Source organism: Corvus moneduloides, chromosome 12 (assembly GCF_009650955.1).
Source record: "Corvus moneduloides isolate bCorMon1 chromosome 12, bCorMon1.pri, whole genome shotgun sequence".
Classification (NCBI taxonomy): Eukaryota; Metazoa; Chordata; class Aves; order Passeriformes; family Corvidae; genus Corvus; species Corvus moneduloides.
In genome coordinates, this window is record NC_045487.1 from 3,529,603 (window position 1) to 3,553,565 (window position 23,963).

The 23,963-nt window shown below is 45.7% G+C and overlaps 1 protein-coding gene across 2 annotated transcripts; it reads left to right on the plus strand.

The window, feature by feature from the left end:
• Positions 1-5,065: 5,065 nt before the first annotated feature.
• On the plus strand, positions 5,066-8,809 carry HSBP1 (heat shock factor binding protein 1). Of its 2 annotated transcripts, none has more exons than XM_032122005.1 (4): positions 5,066-5,172; positions 5,639-5,705; positions 6,371-6,525; positions 7,406-8,809. In XM_032122005.1, the coding sequence occupies exons 1-3, from the start codon at positions 5,128-5,130 to the stop codon at positions 6,487-6,489; spliced, it is 231 nt and encodes a 76-aa protein (XP_031977896.1). In that variant the 5' UTR covers positions 5,066-5,127; the 3' UTR covers positions 6,490-6,525; positions 7,406-8,809. The 2 variants fall into 2 exon arrangements, with proteins under 2 accessions (XP_031977896.1, XP_031977895.1); XM_032122004.1 differs by having other exon boundaries at positions 6,371-6,490.
• The last annotated feature ends 15,154 nt before the right edge of the window (positions 8,810-23,963 follow it).

Here is a 23,963-nt window from a genome sequence, read left to right on the forward strand (position 1 = left end):
CTGCTGGGTGTTTCATCCCAGTGGGCTACAGCTGTGTGATCCTTTCAACATCCTGCTCGGCACAGGCACAGAACTAGACAGAGCTACAGTCATGCAAGGAGATGACAGCAGGAGTCCTGCCCACACTTCTATGGCTTGATATTGTATATTGTTGTGCATTTTACTGCACAAATAAGCACTTCCAAAGTATGGCATCCCAGAACTGGAAATAATCATCTACTATCAATGCAGTCTAAAAACAGGCAGTGTTTCAAGGCCCAAGAGCAGTTATGTTCTCTCATATGCACATAAGTGTAACTCTCACTCATCGCATGCTCCAAACATCCTTTTATACTTTATAATAACACAAAGAAAGAACCAGTTCTTTTCAGTGTTAGCCACTCATGTTACTGATATAAAGGGGAAAGAGATCAGGGAGATAAAACCAGTTCTTCTTCGTATCTGGCAAGGGAACAGCCCTACAGCATATTGCTAGCACTGTATCAGGGATAGAACAACACACTGAATGCAGGATGAGGAGCTGGAGACACAGCTTCCCGTGGGAAATGCTTGCTTAGGAACAGAAACAGAAAAAATGTGGATCCATGGTCATTTTTTCACAGCCAGAAATTAAGTGATTTCCCTTCACTGAGAGTCTTTATCTCAGCAAAAATGTAAGTCCAATGTTAAATTCTCAAGAGGAAACCTTGTTGCTTTATGATGAGATAGAGACAGGACAGCCGTGGCATAACCTGAAACTAAGACTGAAATGAAATAGTTGTGAATTAATACAGAGGTAACAGGTTCTTCTGGTGTCTGGGTATGTAGGAGCAAGAAAGGTCTTTTACAGCACAGCTGGGGCAGAGACTGGAATGCTGTGCAGGTCTGGTCTCCACCTTGGAAAGGGACATTGAAAGCCCAGGAAATGATGGATGAGCTGTGCCTGGTACCCAGGGCTCTCTCTGCCTGTTGCGTGGCAACACAAGGTGCTCACTTTGGGCCCTGCTCCTGCTCCCAAAGCAGTGCCTGGAAAGGGAACGGATCCTTCCCACAAACCCTCCCCCACAGTCTGGCCCGTGGATTGGCACATCAGGCTCAGGAGAATGGGGAAAAGTTTCATTCCTCCTGCAGGTAAAGCGAAGAGGCTCAAACGAGACAGTCTAGGAATGTTGTGCTGCTATGAGATTCTGTCTATAATTAAAGCAGGGTTTGTTTTCCTTTGAAGCACTTCACATTGCCAGCTCTGATGTGCTTGAAGAAGTACTGGTTTTTCACTGGTGGCATTTCAAGTTTGTCTGTGATAATAATTTTCTGTATTTTTCCTACTGAAGACATTGCAAAATTTTCCTGAGAAAGAGAAGGGACCAAAACAAATGGTAGGGTTTTTTTTTTCCCAGTAGTAGAAGGAGAAGAAAATCCAATATTCCTTGTGCTATCAGCTTTTGCTGTATGGTAGAACAAGTGATACCTGTGTGGCTTCCATGTCACATTTACAACTGCAGGAGATCTAAATCTCAAGGCTTAAATTTTACAGTACCATTGTGCCACTTTTAACACACATGACCTTCCCTACCTGTGGCAGGAGCAAGGGTAGAACAGGGGCACACAACAAGAGACTTTTACACTCCACCCCATTCCTTAACCCTTTTTTTGTGAGCTCAAAAAATAAACCAGTCTCCCACACTGAGGCAGCTGATCTGGTGATAACCATGGTGGGTGTCTCGTGCCAGTGGCTTGGAGACTCAAAAATCAAAAGTCAGGCTCCAGCACCCACGGGATTGCCCCAAACATGACTGAAATAGGTGCACTTTGTTTTACTACCCCACTGTGTTCTGAAAAGGATCCATGTGAGCCCCAAATCCCACCAGGGTTACTGGAGAGACCCTTTCCCTTCTGTGGTGTCTGGTGTGGGTTCCTGTGAGCAAATCACCTTTTCCTTTTCTGATTCCTGCTCATTCTCACCCCATCCCGATCCAAGCTGGCCTAAAGGGAGTGCACTAAAGGAAGAGGCTCTTGCATCGACTCTCTCCCTTGGGAGAGCAGGGACAGACTGGGAGATGATCACATCATCCAAAGCTCTATTCCTCAAAGAGACAACTCCGGAGAGTTTGTTTGGATGGGGTGGAGTGATTGAATTTCACTTGACATGTCAAAGCATCCAACGTGCTGGGCACAGAACAAAGTGAATAATTTAGCAGGGAGCTGCTCTGTGCCAAGCAAACAGGTTGTAAAGCAGTTCTGCTCAGAATCCAGGGAACCAGCTGTCTGGAGCCGAGGCACAGCAGAGTATTTATTGCCTCATGCTGAATTGCTAACCACATGGCTCGAAATCAGCAAAAGGATGATGAACATGGGTTCGTTTTTTGGTTTTTTTTTTTTTGTTTGTTTTTGTTTTTGTTTTTTTTTTTGTTGTTGTTGTCCATCACCAAAAACTCTTCAAGTACATGAAAAACTACAAGAAGCTATCAGCATCACTTTTGAGGTTGCTAAACTCAAAGGAGTCTGGGCTAAAGCAGGTACATTCCTGCTGCAAATGGGAATAGCACAATCTCTCCACAGCAGATGAGCCAACTGCAGATTTTCATGTGCTGAGAGTTTGGGCAGAGAATGAAGAAGTCATTCTAATGAGTAATTTGGGAGGCTAAATGTAGACCCTTATCAGCCTGGAATCTGCAGTTAGAAACCCTTTCCTCTCCTATCATGACACTGAACAAACAAATGCTGGTTGTATTCACTCCTCAGTGGGAGGATTTTGCAGAAGAGCTCAGCATTGATCTAACTGTGATCAGGGGAGTTTAACACCCCATTCAGCCAGAGCAGGAATGGGCTGTCACTGCTCCAGGGGTACAGATTTACACATTTTGCAAAGCCTTTAGGATTGCCCATTATTCAGAGTGGCTGCAGAGCCTTGTAATTGCCCCCTTTTCCTGGCCAGGTTTCCTTGCTGGCTTCCACACTGGCTTCCATGGTTGTCCATTTGTTTTCCAGATGGCACCTCTGTCCATCTCCAAATGGTACCTTTCTGCTGGTTTTATAGAGCTGGAATTGGAAAGCAACATTTCAAATTTCCATGAGGAAAATATTTCAACTGTCCTTAATTTCAGCCTGAGATCTGTAGTTGTAAATTCGTGATTGATTTGCCAAACTTCCTTTAACTCAATAACAGAGGGAAAAAAACATCTTAGTGGAGCAGACACTGAGAATAATTACCTATTCTCCTCCACACATGAAGTATTTATAATCAAATCACCCAGCTTTGTCTATTTAAAGCAGCAGAAATGCCAATGGATTCTACAAGAAATATTCATGAAATGTCATCCTTTAAATTTTCATTTAATTCTGGGTAGATTGTTAACATTCAAAAGACAGGACCTACCTAAGCTTAACTGCTCACCCAGAAGAGAGCAAGATATAAAATAAAGGGATTATTGTGCATAAAAAAATACAAAACTGGGGAATAAATCATTATTTTTTTTCTTTGTGGAAAGAAATGAAGGCTTCAGCAACCAAGTTGTACATGGAGATATATTTAACAGAGATAACAGCTGTAATTCAAACAAAAATGTATAAGCATTAGAGCAGAGAAGCTCTTTAAATAGAATGATTAAAAATATTGATGTCTCTCAGGAAACCCTTACAATTAACAGCATTAGTAATTTTTCAGGGGGAAAAAAAGGTGAAATAATCTTACTTTGTTAAGATCAAGCGACTGATTACTGACTTAGTTACAGTCATTGTTTGGACACAGTTTACAGCACTCAAGCCAGGCTTATCTGTCTATGAGTTAAACCATAAAATAACTTCATTGTACTGTACCCTTGTGAACCTTCACGTAATTCCCTGGCTTGATTGATTAGACTGGAAGTGCAAAGGCTGCAAAACCAGCATTCAGTTGTTCTATTTGTTATAATTTCATTTTAAAGCCAGCCTGCTGCAATCCGGTTGCTCCAGCTCAGGAAAGCTGCACGCATTATTTGGCACATCCTTTGCTTAATTTGGGAGCACAAACAGTAAAACTGCACGCTCACAAGTCAAGTTCAAAATGGTTTGGCTACATCTTAAAAACTCCTGACCAATTTTCAGTGAATTGGGGCAGATGCTGGTTTGCCCTTCACCCTGAGTTGCTCCAAGGAGACATTGGAGAATCCCCTGCTGTGAGTGGGAAGTGTTCCTCATTTACAGGTTCATATCCAATGTGGCTGCTAAACATTCTCCATTGACAGGTTCATATTCAACGTGGTTGGTTGTTAACTTCACAGCTTATTTGGCTGCACCAAGGTAACCAAGGGCTCTCTTCACAAACGACATCTACAAGGGACTCGTTTGGGTCTAAAAAACCCATGAACTGACACTTATGGAATGTCTCCCTCAGAGAAGGAGACTCCAAGCCCTCCCTGGGCAGCTGTTCCAGGGCTCTGCCACCCTCAGTGTTTAGAAGTTCTTCCTTGTGTTGAGGTGAAACTTGTGGTTTAGTTTATGGCCCTCCTGTCACAGGGCACCACCAAAAAGGGTCTGGCACCATCCTCTTGGCACTTCTTGGAGATATTTAAATGCATTGAGGAGATCCCCTCTGAGTGTTCCCTTCTCCAGACAGCTCCTGCAGTCTCTCCTCATCAGGGAGATGCTCCAGACCCTTCATCCTCTCTGTGGCCTCCACTGGATCCTCTCCAGTAGCTCCTTGTCTTGTATGGAGGAGCCCAGAGTGGGTAAAAGGTAATTCTGGCAGGAGGAGATCACGGCCACCGAGTCAAAAGAAGATAAAGACAGAGCAAGGCACTAATTAGCATGGGAAGCGAGAATTATTACAGGATATTCCAAGTTGGAAGGGACCCACATGGATCACGGAGTCCAACGCTTATGTGAACGGCGCACGCGGGGAGCGAACCCCCGTGCGTTACCAGCACCACCCTCCAACCATCGGAGCTAATAACCAATAGAATATAGAACGCTAATTAATAGGAGAACTACGCATCTTTCAGCCGAAATGTATAAACAGAGAAAAGCTTTAACAGTTGAGCCCGATTTGGGGAATACCGGGGGAGGGGGACAGGACTACATTTCCCACAATGCCCCGGGCCGGGCACTCTCGCGAGAGGCGGCGGAAGCGGCGGGGCGCGGCCCGGAGGTGCAGCCGCAGCCGGAGCGATCATGGCCGAGACCGACCCGAAGAGCGTCCAGGACCTGACGGCCATGGTGAGGGCCCGAGGGGCGAACGGGCCGGGGACGGGGTGCAGGGGCTTGGGAGAGGGAGGAAGGAAGGGAAAACCCCTTTCCTGGATGGGGCTTGGAGCAGCCTGGTGTGCGGAAGTTGTCCCTGCCCATAGCAGGGAGTGGAAGGAGATGGTCCCTTCATCCCAAACCATTTCGTGACACCCCAGAAAAGTGCCTCCATGCGATTAACAGGACCATGGGAGCTGCTGTCGTATTTTTGGTCCTGGTTGTGGAACACGGGCGGTTTCTAGATCTTATAAATGTTTCCTGTAAGTGTCAGTTCATCTCTGTGTACATATATTTAAGAAGCATTTTTACGTGTATGTGTAATTATACTGCAGAGTTTTGAGCGCAGCAGTGAAAGGACAGTGTACTTATTACATGAGATTGGGTACTGTAACAGCCTCTGATGGAAACAAAACATTTCTTTTTTTTCCCTTTCTATTAGGTGCAGACATTGCTCCAGCAAATGCAGGACAAATTTCAAACCATGTCTGACCAAATAATTGGAAGAAATATCCTTTCCTAAACTCAGATGGATTACAAGTGTCCTGAAGTCTCTTTGCCAGTGGGGTTTGTAAGATAAATTTAAAGCGACCGTAAGAGTTTGAGCAGAGCTGTAATAATAACAACAATTAAACCAAGCCAGTGTTACCCCCTTGTAGAGTAACATTCTCCACTTCCAGCGCTGGGGCCCTGGGAAAGGAAGGATGTGGAGCTGCTGAAGTGAGTCCAGACGAGGCCCCAGGATGGTCAGAGGGATGGAGCAGCTCTGCTGGGAGGAAAAGCTGGGAGAGCTGGGATTGTTCAGCCTGGAGAAAAGCTTCAGGGTGACCTCACTGTGGCCGCCCAGGGCCTGAAGGGAGCCCACAGGAGGGATGGGGCAAGACTATTTACAAGAGCCTGGAGTGACAGGGTTCAGATTGAAAGAGAGCAGGGTTAGATGGGATATTAGGAGCAAATCCTTCCCTGTGAGGGTGGGCAGGCCCTGGCACAGGGTGCCCAGAGAAGCTGTGGCTGCCCCTGGATCCCTGGCAGTGTCCAAGGCCAGGCTGGATGGATCTTGGAGCACCCTGGGGTAGTGGAATGGGGTGTGGTGAGAGGGCTTTAAGGTCCCATCTGTGATTGCAAGACCCCCAGGCAGGGCTGGAGCGCTGTCCTTTCCTTGACCGCGGGGCAGTCGATGACATGAGCTGCCGCATCGATGACCTGGAGAAGAACATCGCCGACCTCATGACGCAGGCGGGCGTGGAGGAGCTCGAGGGCGAGAACAAGACCCCGGCTTCCAACAAGGGCTAAAGTGAGGCAGTTGCTCCTTGGCCTTGGAACAAAGCTGTGGGTGTTTGGAATTGCTGGCTTCAACATAGAGGGAACTTTTCCTTCGCTCGTGAGGCGGTCTGGGGTTTGTGCAGAGCGGAATTGCGCAGAGAGATAATTGTGCTGTAGTGTAGAGAGAGAGTGTGGCCAGGGAAGGGAACGGAGCTGGGGAAGGGCTGGAGCACCAGGAGCTGCTGAGGGGGCTCAGCCTGGAGAAAAGGAGGCTCAGGGGGGAGCTTCTTGGTCTCCTTGACTCCCTGACAGGAGGGTGCTGCCAGATAGGATTGGGCTCTGCTCCCAGGGAACAACAGGACGAGAGGGAACGGCCTCAAGCTGTGCCAGGGGAGGGTCAGGTTGGACATCAGGAGGAATTTCTCCATGGAAAAGGTGGTCAGGCATTGGAACACACTGCCCAGGGAAGCAGTGGAGCCACAGGGGCTGCTGAGGAGTAACAGTCCATTAGCTGTAAGCTGTAAATTCCTCCTGTGTGTAATCTAGGAGCTTGCAGGGAGTAGTGACTCACACACAGCTGCCAAGCAGCAGGTCCTGGCAGTGTGAGATAGCACTCAGGCATGAGGCAGTATGTGTCCCAGGGCAGTGCTCCCTGGAGCAAGAGATTTACTGAAGGGCAAATTATATATTATGTTATATATTCTTACAGCATTTCTAATTGCTGACTTGCCCCTGTATTGCAGCAGGCCTGTGTGTTTGGAGCAGACACATTCTTGCTTGTTAAGTATCTATTTTTGTGATACTTTGATAAAAATACAAATCATTATGGGCTTCACTGCCCTCAGTGTCATTTCCACTAGCCTGAACCCCAAAAATGAAAATTTCTGATGAGCATGATTCTCTTAATTCTCAGTAATCTCCTTTCTTATTATATTTCCCCCAACAGGTTGCCAATAACTCAAGATGAATCATGGAAGATGACTTTTTTTTCTACAAATCCTTGGAATTAAAGAATGGCTTTTTGCAACTCCTCTGTGTGAAAGCATTTTTATATTGTTACAGAGCTTGCATTCCTAATGTATAGTTGGGGTAGGGTAGTTTCTATTTTGATTTGTGTACTGTAATTTCACTTTTTGAATTCTTGTTACGAGGATCACTTGGTTGTGTTATTAAAACACAGATCTTATGGATCTCAACTCCTGGGTGTATTTTTTTGTGGAGTCACTTTTTTCTCTTTCCTGTACTTTTCTAGACGTTTCATGTTTGATAGCTCAGCATTTAGTGACTCCCACCAAATGGGAATCTTGCCTTGTCCTACGTGAGTTTGTGGAGTGAAGCACAAGATTGAAACTTAATTAATTGCATTAATTGTAGCTCTGAGCATCAGGCACTCACTAGTTGAGGATTGTGTTGTCTTTCATACATGTAATAAGGTGATTTTTGGAAACATGAGACACTGAACATCAAAATCATCTCTGCTACTCCTGGTATTACCTGAGCTGTGTGTTCCTGGAACATAAACCAGAAATGCAGATTGACCATGAGAGACGTCTGAGCAACCACTGCCACCCCAAGCTGTGACACCTGGACAGACAAGGAACTATTAACTGTGCACAATCTCACAGTGGGAGTGAAGGTTTTGAACATTCTGCTTTGAAACTTTGTCCTTTGGCATCATCTTTGATCAAGAACTGGGACTGAAGAGGATTGGGATTGATAGTGGACAGAGCAGGGATGGGATTGTGGAATGTCTGTGTGGGTTTTCAGTGGGAATCACTGGCTCGTTGGACAGAACAGTTTGCTAACAAAGCAGTGATACACTGAGGAACAAAAAAGGAAAGAATCCAGATAGATTTTTAAAGCCTTGCTTCTCTTGGAATAACAACTTACTGCAAAATACTTTATTTAGAGGAGTGTTTGCTTTTCTAATCATACCCACATCCTTGGGCCAGGGGTATATATTTATTACATTTTGGCAATGGAAGGTGTATTTGGGAGAGTCTGTACTGTGTCACTTGTGGAGAAAAATGACCAATGTCAGCTGTTCCTGACAATCATTGCAATGCTCCTCCAGCTTCAAATGCAAATTTATCAAGCCTAACTAGTGGCAGGCAGCAGTTGCAGGTGGCCCACACTTAAACTGCTCCTTGAATGCCACCAGATGAGCAGCTGAGTGCTGTGAAGGCAATATGACAGGTCATTTTTCCAAACTCATTGTAATAAAAGCTCATAATAACAGGGGACTTTTGTGAACATGAGAAATGTATCGATATATACTTGTAATACCAGCTTTAGGTTCTTTGTAATGTCATTTCAAAAAAAATCTAATAAACTGTTATGTGGTAACAAATAAGTCATGTGTGTTAAAGCACAGTCTAACAGAAGTATATCATTATGTGTGAGATTATATTTGGTTGTAAGTTATAAAACAACTTTAGCACAGCTGCTGCTCACAGGATGCAGTCAAAAAATACAGGTGTGCTCCGTGTAATGAAAGGGTGATGACTGATTCCCTGTCAGATCTGGACTTTAGCAGGTAATTAGAATATAGACCAAAATTCATAGGAGAGTGTATTAAAGTGGAGGATCATTTTGTATGATTATACATGCACATTCTCTCATCATTTATGATGTATAATGTTATAAATCCTCATCTGGCTGTGTTCCTCCTGAGGCAGAAATGGGCATTCCTGAATTTGCCTGCACGCTCCCCTGTGCAGCAGCAGTAGCTCTGCTTTCCTCAAGTTTATTGTGGCAGAGTATCTTCCTGGAAAATTATATCAGCTTTAAGAAGCGGCTGTATTCTCCCAGTCACTGGAAAGATTCCAATTGTTGTTCAGTGGGGATATTTCCCCCTCATAAATTTAACACTTCACTGATTTTAACTGCTCCTCCCTGCACCTAGTCTGGATTTCCATCACCACCATCCTCTTCCAGCCCTGCTTCTCTTCCCCTTTGACTCTTCAGAGCCCCATTTCAGCTGTTCCTGAGGAAAGAGCCGTGGTTTCCAAACTGTCTCCAGGTACCTACAAAGTGTAGATGCTCTTTCACTAAAGATCTGCACTAGGAGCAGCAAATAGGATTGGTGTTTTTCTGTGGCAGGAATTAGGAGTGACATAATGCAAGTCTTCAGCCACAGATGTTGCAGCCAATCTTTAACAGCAGTGCTGGTTTTGAATGCTAGAATTAAGACCTGAGATCCCAAAATTAAGTTGATCACAGGAGCTGTGTGGCCTGTGTATTTTGCACTGGGCAACACAAATAGAATTGAAACTGTTTCGTCTCTTTTGGTGTCTTAATTCCTGTCTTTATAGCAGGAATGTTACACTGTACGGAGGAACAGTGTTCTAATAAATGCGTGTTTTGACACACTTAGTCCCACTGATAAACGATCCAGAATTATGATATCCTTAAGAGGATTTTTCATTTAATCTCTGCCCTAAAGACAACGTGCAGTAAATAAGACTGCACACGCAGCTTCCAGCCAATAGCATCTGGTGCAGGCACTAAATGAAGCTGCTGAGAGCCAGTGACACACTGAACTGTGACACTCACGCCCTGCAAGAGCCAGGTTTGGAACCTCCCTTTTCCACAGGGTGAGCCCAGGTCCCCCAGCTCCTGGCACGTATCACTGCCTGCTGTGGGACAGAGGAATTGCTGGACTTCGTCCTGCCACTCTGGCACTCTGGTTTTGGCAGGGAGCCTTTGTGCCAACTGGTGTTTCCTGTCCTCTGCTAGATTTACTCTCTCAACAGCCCCAGGAAAGTCCCCTTGGTTCCCTTCCTTTGGCTGAGCCACGGGGAATTGGTTTGCCAGAGGTTCCTATGGAAATCAGCAAACGTAACCTGCCTGTCCTCCAAACCCTGGGCGAGTGCTCTCTGGGTCGTCCTCCAGACTTCAAAGCTCATGGAATTCAGTCCTTGCAAGTACATTTGGCACTGCCTCCCAAAGCAAAATAATGTTGATTCTATAGTTTGGCTGGGAAAACCCTGTAACCACGGCCAGAGTCACTGTCCAGCATTTCTCTAATGTGGCACCGGAGTCTGCAGTTTCCCTGGAGGTGTCCACATGGAATTATTTAGTGAAACGCTTCTCTTTTCCCAACTTTCTGGCAGATAGTGCCTTCTAGTGGCACACTCCCTGCGAGGAGCAGCGCCGCTCCGATTAATTACTCAGGTACCTTTAGCGTGGGGTCAGATGTTGGGGCTCGAACGAGCCACGTGCTGCTGAAATTTGGTTATTGCACAAGGCACCGAGGCTTTGTTTGCAATTAAGAAAATGAAGAGGATGCACAAATCACTTCCTGAGCTTTAAGCCTCGCTGCTTTGAAAAGATCTAATGCTTGCTGATTTTTTTTTTTTCTTTCTGACTCTGGTGTAGAGTTAATGAAATGAGGTCATTAGGAAAACAAAGAATGGGAATAGATACTTTACCTCTTATAAACACTCTGACATCAGAAAGGTTAGCCAGGAATTGTCTCGCTGAAAAATGTGCATGTAATAATCGAAAGTGCTCTTTTATTTAAGTATTGTTTTGCTACAGACCTGACATTTTTATTTATTAAGTTCTTGTAGTTAGGTACAGATACAAAAGTTCCTTCAGTTTACAGAGCTGTGCAATATGATGTCCTTGCTCGAGAGATTCAATCCCGTTGGAAATAACAGCTGGAGAAGTGATGGAGTTAATTTCTCCAGAACTGGAGGCTGACCTGTGACCCTTTTGTGTCCAAAGGAAGGATCTCATCCTCCACCTCTGAATTCCCCCGAGGGAATCATCCCCCCCCAGCGCTGCAGAGTCTGGTGTGTTCAGCAGAGGTGTCCCAAGCTGTGGTGCAGCACAGTGTTCTGTCACAGTGGTGCCAGGTGGAGGAATGTTGGGCCAAATACCATCTCGTGGCCCAGGAATATCCTCATGGACAGCTCCTGTCTGGTGTCCTGCCAGCTGCCAGCTGCCACCTCCAGCTGCTCCAAGTATTCCACCTGCAGAGCTCCTCCAACTCCTCCTCAGACCAACTCCTTCATCTCCGAGAATATGAATTTCTCAATAAATGAAACTTCCTGATTTCACTTGTTTCTCTTACAGAAGTGTTTTCTTTTGAAGACCAGCTCCCTGTCTCTTTAAAGCATAGCAGCAGTGTCATTAAAGCTTTTTGCATTTTAACTCACCCAGTGGAGGAAATCACTGAACTCAGCTGCTCTCTATCCTCTGGTACAGAAACATCAGTTCCTTTGGAGCAACACAAGAGGGTTTCGAGGAGGATTTTGTTGGTTTGATTACTTTTACATGCACTTCAAGAAGTCAGGAGGCCAAGGACATCCATTAGAGATACTGTGTTATTTTGGAAATTTAAAGCAACTGATAGCACAGAAGAAAAAGAGACCAAGTTTAAGACATGAGGTTTGCTGGCTTTTAGGCAGTTAAAACCCCAGGAGCGAAGCCTGTGTGTGATGGAGTGTGCCCATGGTCTGAGCTCTGGCGTGTGCCACATCCCAGTGGCAATGAAAGGAGGGCTCATTTGCTTCCCAAGAGGCTGCTCAGCAGCAGAACAGCAATTCCTGTAGTTTGCCAGCTGCTATAAAACAGGAGAAGTTCTGTGTCCTATTCAGTTTGACTGTGAGAGGCTGAACCCCGGCTAAATCCTGTCTTCAAAACATTTTCACTCTAAAAAGTATTCCATGATATTATAAGAGCTCAAAGAGCACAGCAATAGTTAAACATCTAAGGCCTGGTCTGTCACTGATCTTTGCAAACAGATTTGGTCTGCAAGGATTTGTTCTTGCAGACTGGGGAAGGAGCAGAAGGGCTTTTCAAGGCTCATCAGCAGACTTTTTTAGGAAAAAGAATGTGAATTTCTTCCTGGCTCCACAGGGCAGTGCATTTTTAATGCAAATCACTGGGCACCAGAGATAAAACAACCTGAGTGCTTGCTGGCCTAAATTCCTGCCGAGAAACACAAGTACAGGCCCTCAGTCATGTTGTTATCTCTTAAAAAAATACCTACTTCCAAGAACAGGAGAGTGATTGTCAATGAATGTTAATGTGGTGTAAGGGGGGAAAAACAAACCCCAAAATAGAACACCAGCCCTTCTGCCACTGAACTCAAAAAACATCATAAACCACACCAAGTGTTCTTAAAAAATGAATGGGACTGGAAATGCTGGAATTAATGACAAATTAATGGAAGCTTTGATAATCTGGTTTTAAATGTTCTAAGTTGTGTTTTCATGCAAGGTCTTCACATGAACATTGGGGTTTTTTTTCAGGCCAGAACCACTTTTAAATAAAAGTCAGGGCAGCAGTTCAAGACTTTTCTCCTGAGCAACTGTGGAAGTGTATCTGACCTTGAAGTTTGAATTGCTCCACAGAGATCTCAGACATGATCAAGGCCTTCTCCCCCACATTCTTACTGAAGACACTTTGGGATTCAAGGGGATTGATGAGTTTGATTACTAATGCTGCTCATTAGCCAGAAATGTTGGAAATTGAAGTCCTTGCACAATAAAACTCGTTAAATTCCATGTTGAGCACTTCTAAATCAACAGGCATCAGCAAAAAATGTTTAGCAGAATGACACCATCTGCCATTTCTAATTTTTTTAATCATCTTTCCAGTTTTTTAAGCAAGAACTTGGTTATAAATGCTCACAATTGCCACCATAAATTATGATTTTCTGCTCTCTGGATAGTGGGGAGCACAAACAAATAAAGTGCAGGGTTAAGTCTCAGTTTTCACTCATTATTGAGCTTGGGAGATGCATTCCCAGATTAACCCTCTGCTTTCTCTTGTTCCTGGGAGGGGTTATGGACACTGCTGACATGGACATGCCCTGAGGTTCTGCATTTGGGACCCCTGGAGCTGGGGACAGGGTTCCTGGAGGGGAGGATGACATGAATGGCTGAAGGAGTGGAGAAGACAAACCACAGTCACCTTTTCCTGTTTATCCACAGTCCCTTTATGTCCCAGAGCTCTTCTCCCTAAAGGTCAGAGTAGCAGCAGGGTCACAGTCGCAGCATCTCAGGATGCTTTGGGTTGAAGGGACCTTAAAGCTCATCCCATTCCACCCCCTGCCATGGGCAGGGACACCTCCCACTACCCCAGGCTGCTCCAAGCCCCGTCCAGCCTGGCCTTGAAGATTCCTGCTCTTCCAAACAGGAAATTTATGGATCTCTGTGTTCTTCCAGAGTTGCAAAACAGCAAAGAGAATGGAAATTTCTCCTGTCTTTACACATTTGCAGCCTCGTCGATCCAGAGTGTTTTAGGAAATCCTGCTCCACCCCCTTGAAAGCATAGAACAAAATCACTGCTCCACACATCACACAAAATTAAAAACAAATTTATTGAACCTGAGGCGTATTTAAAAACCAGGAGGCTTTTCATGCCGTAAGTTATTTTAAAACATCTTTGAAACTACTCTGCAGACTGGAGTTAAACAATTAAAATGCATAATCACATTTAAAAAGCAGCACCAAAAATGTAAGTCATTTTGTCACAGAGGCTGCTCCAGCGTGGTTTGATTATTTAATGTTATGCTCCAAAACCAATTTATACCCTCTACCCTTGATCTCTGTTTCAATTTCAGGATGTTAATGCATGCACCATTGCTGTATTAGCTGATAGGGCAGAACAAATACTTCAGAAAAAAGTCATGATTAGAATTTGAAATCTCTCTCATCCGTGTTTAATCCCCAAATGTTCTCACCTCGCCGGCTTTTCCTGCTGCTCTTGCCCACTGGAAGGAACCCCATGTTTTATACCTGGAAAAAATGATTATTTAACATCAGATCCAAATGAATGTACAGCTCTGCAGGGAGTATGGAGGTGCAGCTCCTCCTGCCATGAGTGTTAACGTTGTCAGGCATCAATTAAATCTCTTCAAGCTGATCTGTCCCCGACAGCCTGTGTGTGTGGGCAGGGAGAGCAGCCTCCATGCCACAGAAATCCCAGGATCCAGACAGCTGAGGCTGAGCCTGCCACGGATATCTGCTCATTTTCCTCTTTCCCTGCAAAGCCTCCTCTTTGTTTGGCTGTGGCCAGCCCTGGGATGAGCAGGAATTGGGGCTGGGGTCACTGGAGCAGGGTTTGCAGCCCCTGACACAGCCCTGGGCACCATTCATTCCCTCCCAAAGCACACACCACGCTGGATAAACACGGACACGGGAGCACTCGGGCAGGGTAAATGATTTTGTATTCCCAGCATTGGCAAAGGAAGGAGTAAAATTCAAGGAGAAGCTTATTTGTAGGAATTTAGCTGGCAGGCAATGCTGGCTCAGGGGCTGCTATCCCTGGATCATTAATGCTTTATTAATTAATATGCATGCCAAGAGCCCATGAAGTGATTCACTGCCTTTTCCTGTCCCAGACATTTTGTGTATAAACACAGCCTAATGTTGGAATCTGCATTCCCAAGCATCCCAGACTAACCCCTTGGCCAGCAGAGGGATAGGACACGCACTTGTGCTCTTTGCAGCAGGCACAGGGGGGAACTGTTCGCATCCTCCCTGAATTCCCTCACCGGGGTATTTCTGCGAGGCCCAGGGAGATGGGGGCAGTGGAGCACGTGAATCCCTGTCTCAAACCCCGGCTGGATTAGGTACAAGTCTTTCCCCCTTCAAATGGACGTGTAGGTGGAATTCAGTGCCAGTCACCCACTGGCCAGGGCCCATTTCAGGTAGCAGAGGGACTTGCACTGGAACTGGGATTTACAAGGCCTTGGAGAAGGCAGAAGTGTGAAGTGTGAAGCTCCACAGTGGCACAACAAAGAGTGCAACAACCTTTTCTATATCTGCAACAGGGCTGTTTCAAAAGCCCTGCTGAATAAGCCTGATTCCTATAAAAAGCAGTGGATAATTTGGAGGCAGCTTTGCCAGGAACTAAGTGAGCAGTTATTTTCACTGCGAACTCCAAATTTGCTCCTAAAGACTGCCTGGTGTTTATATAATGATTCTTCCTCACTCTTAGGGCAGAAAGCTTTCGTTTTTGGTATCAGTTAGTCTTTTTCTTACTGATTTACAGCTTGTCTCGGAAAAGGATGGAAATATCTCTCTACAGCAACCTCTCAAAACCCACAGGAACAAGTGGCTCATTCTTGATAGCGACATCCGTGTATTTTCCAAGGAAGCTTCACTAAGCACAGGGACTGTGACATTTTGCAAAAGTTCTGCAGTTTCTCGTGTACAAGATGGGAAGGGATGGCAAAAGGAGAGAGCTGTCCTTCAAGTGGCCTTGCCTAACCAAAATGAACAGCTTGAGTGCCTATCATTAGCAGGCAGAACACCTCTGCAGGAGGCACATGGCTTGAAACCCAGAGAATTCTGCATGATTACAGCTAAGCAACTCCTCAAAAATCAAGCAGGAAGTTTTCCTGAGGGAGTTTATCTCAGAAAAAAAAATGTTTACACTAAGGTTAGCATGTATTAGCTGAGCCTGAGTAGAAAAATTGTTGTTTGGAGATAAACAGAGAGTTTCAGCTCTCAGAGGGAGGAAGGGTCGAGGGCACACGGCCTCGCTGCAAGGACACAGATGATAAATGCTGCACCCCAGGGTACTGCAAGCAGTATCTCCAGCTCCAAGGTGATGGGTGAACAAGCACTCACAGCACAGCATCAATGTATAATTACTGGAAATTTTCTTTAAAGATGGGAAAGGCTGTGGCCACACGACGCCAGTCAACTCAAAAACGGATTGTTTCTGTTATGTGGGGAATTGGAACTGGTAGCCACAAACACACCATAGCAAGGGTTTTCTAGCTTTGTCTGCTCTAATTCTGTCTTTAGAGTAATAGAAAAAAACTAGAAAGTACCTTGAGAAGTCTGCTGCCCCTCAGTCTGCTCCTAAGAATAACCACACCACGAAGTCTGACAGGTTTAGTTTAACTGTTACAGATGCTCAGTCCTAGAAATCCCAGTGGGTTTGTGGTCCTGGAGCACTCCAGCTTGACCCTCCTCCTGGGCCAGCCTCAAGGATGATGTTTATCCTTTAATTCTTTGGGCTTTGGATGGTGCATGCCAAGGTCAAAGACCAGAAACAGTGAGAAGAGGTCAAGCAGGTCAAATTTTTTTATGATAAAAACGGCTCTTGTACTTTGTAGGAGATCCTACAAGGTTAAGCTTTACCACAAACGAAACACACACAGTGTAATTCCCCAGAACTGTTGTACAAATGTCACTAGAACTTTTATTTGACCAAGGAATTCGGATCCATGACTAAAAATCCTTTAATCTTCACCCAACTATCTCTTGCTATTTAAACATCAGTCCATCTCACTCATTACAATGTTAAATCCTCCTCCTCTGGTGATGTGATCTGATATGATTCCCACTGTGCTCCACTGCCTGGAACTGAATTGTCAACTGAGTGGCAAACACCTTGCTAACACAGGAGATATTTCTATAGGTTCACTGGCAGAAATCTGTTTGTTTTTTCCTGAGCAGACTGGTGCTACATTTCTATTACAGCAGCTGACTGCAGCTGAAGCTTTCCTTTGGAATGAAATTAGTCCAGGTTTTTGGGAGTAAACTGGTGTGCATGGAAAGCTCATAAATCCTCTCCTTTAGCCATTGCTTTGATTTGACCACTTTTCAGGTGTAGTTGCTGGAACTGATTATCTTCCGAAGGGATCACGTGGGCCAGACCCAACTTAACCCTGGATTTTGTAACAAAACAGAGCCAAGCTTCGTCCTCTCTACAGCCTTTAGCAAGATACTTCCACAACCTACAAATGTGCAGTTGTTCCACTGGAATCAGAGCCTCCTGACGGCAGCAAGAACAGTCCCTGGAATTTCCCTGTTGCAGAGAGCAGGCACAGATTTATTGCCTGAAGGGAAGAAGTGGAGCAGCACTAAAACACTCAGAACCATCAGCGCCAGAGCCCGTGGGACAGAAACCTCCCAGGTTACACGAACGGCAAATCCCATCCATTTCCCCTTTGGATGCCAGGTGTGTGGAGCCTTTAAAAACACCCAGGACAGGATTATTTCATTAATTAGCTATAGAAAGCCTCAGTGTTTGTTTGAGTTTAGAATCCATCTGCATTTACTGTGGGATTTTGGCCCACCACGTAGATTCCATGTTCCCATCCTCTCTCAGAGCAGCTGTGATCTGTGTGTTTGTCAGTGTAACTGGGAAGCTTTACAGCTACAGTATCTGCAATAATCATTCACAAACAGCTAAATCTTCAGGAGCTATACACCTACAAAACAGCCCAAAAACTGATGGAAATATGTGTGCTTTGGATAAAGATCAGGCATTTCCTATGAACCCTGTCAAACAGCCTTCAAAATGGCACAAAACCATACGGGAGAGTGGTTGGAATGACGTGATTCCTAAATTTCTTGTGTGGCTATTGTGTTGTTGTCCATTATTTACTGTCAGCATGTTCAGCTCCAGGCAGAGCCCACAGGAGGGCTCAGAAAGTGCTGTCTTAGAGAGCACGAGGATAAATGGATAAATGAACCAGATCCTCTCACATTTCTGAGGCAGGTCCCACAGCCAGGCTGAGTCGGGGCTGTAGATGGCACTGTCCCCTCTGCAATGAAGGCAGCTCGGTGCTGAGGGAGCAATCGGGCTCTGGAATTGAAGCACAGCTGAGATCCCTGCTCCTGGTGCTCATGAGATGCTCGGATCCCAGCTCCTGGTACTCTTCAGGCGCTCGGATCCCTGCTCCTGGTGCTCTTCAGGTGCTCGGATCCCAGCTCCTGGTGCTCTTCAGGTGCTCGGATCCCAGCTCCTGGTACTCTTCAGGCGCTCGGATCCCTGCTCCTGGTGCTCTTCAGGTGCTTGGGTCCCTGCTCCTGGTGCTCTTCAGGCGCTCGGATCCCTGCTCCTGGTGCTCTTCAGGTGCTCGGATCCCAGCTCCTGGTGCTCTTCAGGTGCTCAGATCCCAGCTCCTGGTGCTCTTCAGGTGCTTGGGTCCCTGCTCCTGGTGCTCTTCAGGTGCTCGGATCCCTGCTCCTGGTGCTCTTCAGGTGCTCGGATCCCAGCTCCTGGTGCTCTTCAGGCGCTCGGATCCCTGCTCCTGGTGCTCTTCAGGTGCTCGGATCCCTGGAGTCAGTGGCACTGATGGCCTGAGCAGATGGCAGGAGCCACGGTGGCTTTCAGGCTCGATGGTCCAGGAGCCAGCTGTAGGTCGGCTATTGACAATCTGCCTCCCCAAATTGCTGTGAAGTGGAAATTGGGCACAGTGGCAGTGGCATCGTCCATGCCCTGTCCTAAAGTCCCTGGTCTTTTCAGTGCCAGTTCCCAGCCCAGCAGTGCGTTGTCCTCCAGGCTGTGCTGGGTGATCTCTGGGTGTTGCAGTGATGACCCACTGAGGGTGAAGTGACATCTCTCACATTTCCTTGGGTTTTGGGGACGAGCTTTACAAGTTACACAATTAAGCAAACGAAGACACAACCCTTCAGTTTGTCCCTGGCAGCCTCCTTCTGGTGTGCTTCCCTTTTTTCAGCTTTCTTTGCTGAGGGCAGTGACTCTCTGACCTCAGTCTAAAAGAGGCAGACAGACACATTTCACTGGAAGCAGCTCTGTGGATGTGCCCTTGTGCTGCAGTTTGGGGTCAGACTGCAGCCAAATTCCCCCTGGTGTTAAAACTGAGCAGAATGGGGTCCTTTACAGCAGTGCTCCAACCCAGGACTGGGCTGAACATCAACCATGGATAAAAACAACAGTCAGAAGGGATTTTACTCACTGTAAATTTGGTGACTGAAGTATTACATCAGTCAGAAGCTCAGCAATGAGATTGTGTTGGTGACCAAATGGGGAGCGGCATTTCTGTCCTACAAAAATAGAGAAGATTTTTAACTTCTTTCCAAGCAAATCAAGAATCTGTAGCATCTTTGTGTTCCTCTGGAAAAAAAAATTAAAAATCCTCTTGTATTTTATTATCCCAGCACGAATCAAAACCAACTCACTTCCACGAGGCAGAATCAGAACGGTGTGAGGGAATAAATCTTTTTTTCTGGAGGGAAGGCACCATGACTGAGGTGGGATGGATGGGTGCATTGCTGATGTCTTCCTCCTCCTCCCAGCTTAGGTGACAGTTTGGAATATTAAAGACCCATAACTCCAGGGGTGGTGAGACAGGGAATCCATAGAAGAAAGCCACAGATCACACTGTTATCTCACCTTTGGATGATAACAACCTTCTGCCTTCCTATATTCACTAGAATTTCAAACCTTGTCTTGACAAACACAGGATGAGTACAATTTCTGATTACAGTGAAAGTCAAATTTATGTTGCACTTTTATACCTGCATTGTGCCACTCTCCTAACAGAATAAGTGATCAAGAGAGATGATGTTCCACCCATCATGCTACTCCTATTTTTCCAAGCAAAACCATGAAAGAATGGCAGAGTCAATGTTCTTCTGCTGAGAATTCATCCTCAGGGTTTTGGGCTTTCACATACAAAAAAAAAAGGCCTCCACTTCAGTTTTGAATAGGGATTTTTCAAAGTGAGCTCAGTCTGCCATGATTCTTCCCATGACACTTTCCCTCTTTTTTTTTTTCCACATCAGCAACTTTCTAATAGCAGCAGGGAAGAAAAGAAGAGCTCCATAAAACAGTATTAAACAAGGAGGCTCATTGGTAATTAAAGTGGGAATGGAGATGAAGGAACACTGGGTAAAGCCTGCTGCAATGCCTCTTTGGGACATTTCAAACAGTTTTTTGAAATAATATTTCTCTCTTTCTGGAGCTAATTACACACGTGCCGCACACTGAGCAGAAGGCTCAATTAATTGGGAGAACAAAGGTAATTTGTTGTGGGTTGGAATGAGGCCATGGATGCCTGTTTCCCTAGTGGGAGAGGAACTGATGACCTCTCCTAGGTTTGCCATGGACAAAAGATGGGATGCAGGACCAGAATGTGCATCTCAACCCTCCCTGTGCCAGCCTGGGTGCCACTGAGGGTGGATTTGCAGGTGGAAAGTCCCTCTGCCTTCCCTCTCCATTCTTCCACCATCTGGCAGTAGATTGCTTCCATCAGAGCTGCCAAACCAAACATGTCAATATTAATCACCAGAGCCACAATGGAGTATTTGTGAGGCCCCCACTCACGTTGTGCCTGTCAGATTGATCATCTCCTTTGAGCTGGTTCTTCATAAACAGCTGGAGGTTTTTAAACACCTTATTAAAATAGAATAGATCATCAGCAGCTGGAGCATTTCAAAGATGGATGGGCCTTATGCCAGTAAATATAGTACTTACCAAAAAGCAGGTGGCAACTCTAACTGCATCTCTCTACACGAGTGCTGCCCTTCCTGTTGTATTTATTGATCTGGACAGGAAATACCATGTGGGACAGGTATTGAATACTTATTTCCTTTCCCCAGCTTGTCAGAAGTTGCAAATATAAACCATGTATTCTCAGACTTCCAGAATGTCTGCTGAAATATGATGCAAATCAGCAATTCCTTTTTCTGATGGGAGAAAAAAAAAAGTATAATAAAAAACCCCCTGCTGAACATTTGCAGAAAATCAACTTCTCTCAGGAACAAGAGAGCCTATAGTGCCAAACCTGGAAGCCTTTCAAAAAAATATACATTTCAGTTTGAGGTGTTAATGCTTTCATGTCAGAATATACACATGCAGTTGGTGTCTTTAAACTCATTTTTTTTCCCCTGTGAGAAGGATTTAATTGGCCTCAAAGCAGAAATTGCTGTTTTACACAGTACAATCTACCACTTGATACCCAAGAACCCATGTCAGGAGTTTAAATTACAGGTAAAACACTTGCTAATGAGCTAATGTTTTGCAAGCCCCCCCCGAAATATTTGAAGTTCACCACTTTCCTGTCCAACAGGACAGGGTGTAGACGGAAGGCAGATTTCTTGGGCAAAAACAGTGTTGGTGAGAGAACAGGGCTGTTAAACAGAATTGTGACCCTCCATTTCACTCTCAGCATTTCCCTCTAATTCCCTGTTTAACTTCAGGAAAGACACTTAACCTCTACTCGCCTCAGCTCACACGTCTGTAAAATAGTAGATAAGTCACCTAATTCACAGGGATGTTATGGAGATTAATTAACTAACGTCTGGAAAATGCCTCCAGATCCTTCTGTGAAAGGCATTATAAGGGCAAATGATAGCAGTATAACCATATGCAAAAGGTTTTATCACTTGGCACAGGACAGTTTGGGTTTATTCTCTTCCCTCTGCACCATCACCGAGGGTTTTTACGGGGACCATTGGCTAAGAGCAGACTGGGGCAGCTTCAAGCATTATCTTAAGTCAAAGGACGTGTTGTTTCAACCTCAGTAAAACTGTTTTTAGTTAGTTCCTGAGCATGCTTCCAGATCCCCAGTGAGATCAGAGCCCTGGCAGGCTGGATGCTGAGCACATAGTCCTTGAAAACAGACCTTGAATATGTAAGAAAGCCGCATCTCTTTAACAGAAGAGATCTTTTAAAGCTAATTTAATTGAACTGACAAATGTGCTCTGCAGGCTGCCTGTAGCAGGGCTGCCTTCTCAGGGCCAGCTCTAGGCAGAGGCAAAGCTTGCCTTGGGCTGGGACTGCTGTGAGAACCAAACTGGCCACGAGTCTGCCTGGCTATTGCTGCTTCCCAGCAGGACAAGAGCTGGGATGGGCTGGGGTGTTGTTAGTGACCCCTCCCACCCCAAAAATCACCGACAGCAGACTCCCAGCCCTGCCCTTGCTTTTCAATTGCCATTGCAGTGAGTTTGAGCCAAGCCAGACCTTACATCAATCCGACTTTGCAGTACCCCCAGTCACTGCTCTTTGGCAATTACATGCACAGAAAAAAGAGAAATGTGGGGCAGAGCAGGGACCAAGTGGGGAAATGATCTGTCCTTCAACAGCACAATCAGAAATAATTCCCTCGTGCCTGGTGTCCTAATTCCCAGATCCAGCTGCTTCCTACCACGTTTCACTGATCTGTCTTGGTCTACCTGCTTCTCCATCAACACTTTCTTGTGCTATCTGATAGAGCTTTGACCCAGGAAACTGAATCCTATGATGTCTCCCTCTCCCCTGAGCTCTGCAGGCAGCTTACCATGCTCCACTCCCCTCCACTTGCTACCTGCTCTAAAAGCCAATTTAAAGTAGAAAAGTATCTGTCACAAACATCTTGCTTTCAGCTGCAGCACGGCACGTTGCAGTAAATTTTTATATTAGGAAGACATCTGGGTAACTTTGTTTTAAAGCAGCTGTTTATCTTCCTGAGCTGTTCTGATTCAGTTTCCTCTTTGAGCAGCAGACCTGGAAGGGCAAGGGAATGGGGAGAAAGAAAGATTTGGTCACAATTTAGAGTCATTTGTTCCTGTCAGAATTTATATGAGCTAAATCTCAAGCCTGGACAAGCCTTAATAACTATCATATTTAAAGTTCAGCTTTACAGGGGAAGACTGCACGGCCCAAGGGGATCAGTAATAGAATACAGAATAGTTCACCTTTTGTGTGCCCATTCGTACCCAACCCAGCAAGGACAGGCTGGGGCTGGCCTTTCCCAGGGTACATGACATGAATTTAGCAGCCTGGAGCTAATCCCACTGGACTAAAGTGCTGCTAATTGGGGTCCCTGCAGGATAAAGTCACTCAGCAGGTCACTGCCACAGTCAGAGGAGCTGGCTGCACTGCCAGCCCTGTGTCATGAGGATGGCAAAGCTTGGCCTTCCCATGACGAGCTGACCCACCCAAACAAAAGCTGGTGTTCCTACCTGCTTTCTCTTTACAAGGCTTGTTGCAGGAAAATGAACACCACTGAGACAGGAAGGTAAAAGGGAGAAAAAGCAACGTGTGGGCAGGCAGGTTTGCTGTGGACTGAGGGGCACAGGGGGTGGTGAAGACAAGAAACAGAGCCAAAGGTTGTCCACTGAGGTGTCACAGGTCAGAAATGGAATCATCCTCATCAAACTCTCAGGAATGGCTTTAGCATATTCTTACCACTGCAGACTGCCACGAAATGAATGATGCCAGAGCAAAGCAATAATCTGGCAATGACCTCTTCAGAAACTGCCCATGAACAAAGAAGTGTCTCTCATTACCATCTTCAGTTCAGAGCTTCCCTGCTCGAGATGACAACATGTTCTTGGCCCACAACAGAGGGGAGCTAACACAGGCAGGCGGCCTTGACCAGAAATACTTGGTTTAGTGGACAGAGGTCAGTGCTTTCTGAGGGGAAGGTCCCTGAGTTGCTCCCTGCTGCCCTGTTGCTGTGAGCTTTATGATCCAGAGACACAAACAACGCTGCTGAGAAATCCTCCTTGCCAAAATCACTTCTGACCTTAAAGCAGCATTCGGAGCTGGCCTGTTGAGCAGCAACCTGTTTCTTGTTAGTGGTTCCATCACGCAAGGTCTCCACAGCAGCAGCAGCCAGCATTCCCTGTGGAACCCAGTGGAAGAGGCTGTTGGTACAGACAGGTGGTTTTTCCAATAAGAGGGGGAGGTAGAGTAGAAGAGAGAAAAAGAAGAGGGGGAAAAAGGTTGTTAGGAAGGAATAAGTAGTTAAAAAGATAGGGGTGAGCCTCGCTTGGGCAACAGCCTCAGTGGGA

Bases quoted from the DNA above. Each gene is read 5' to 3' on its own strand.
- HSBP1 (XM_032122005.1), top strand. From the start codon at position 5,128: ATGGCCGAGACCGACCCGAAGAGCGTCCAGGACCTGACGGCCATG. The intron at 5,173-5,638 runs GTGAGGGCCCGA...CCTTTCTATTAG, and splicing joins TCCAGGACCTGACGGCCATG to GTGCAGACATTGCTCCAGCA. The intron at 5,706-6,370 runs ATATCCTTTCCT...ACCGCGGGGCAG, and splicing joins TGACCAAATAATTGGAAGAA to TCGATGACATGAGCTGCCGC.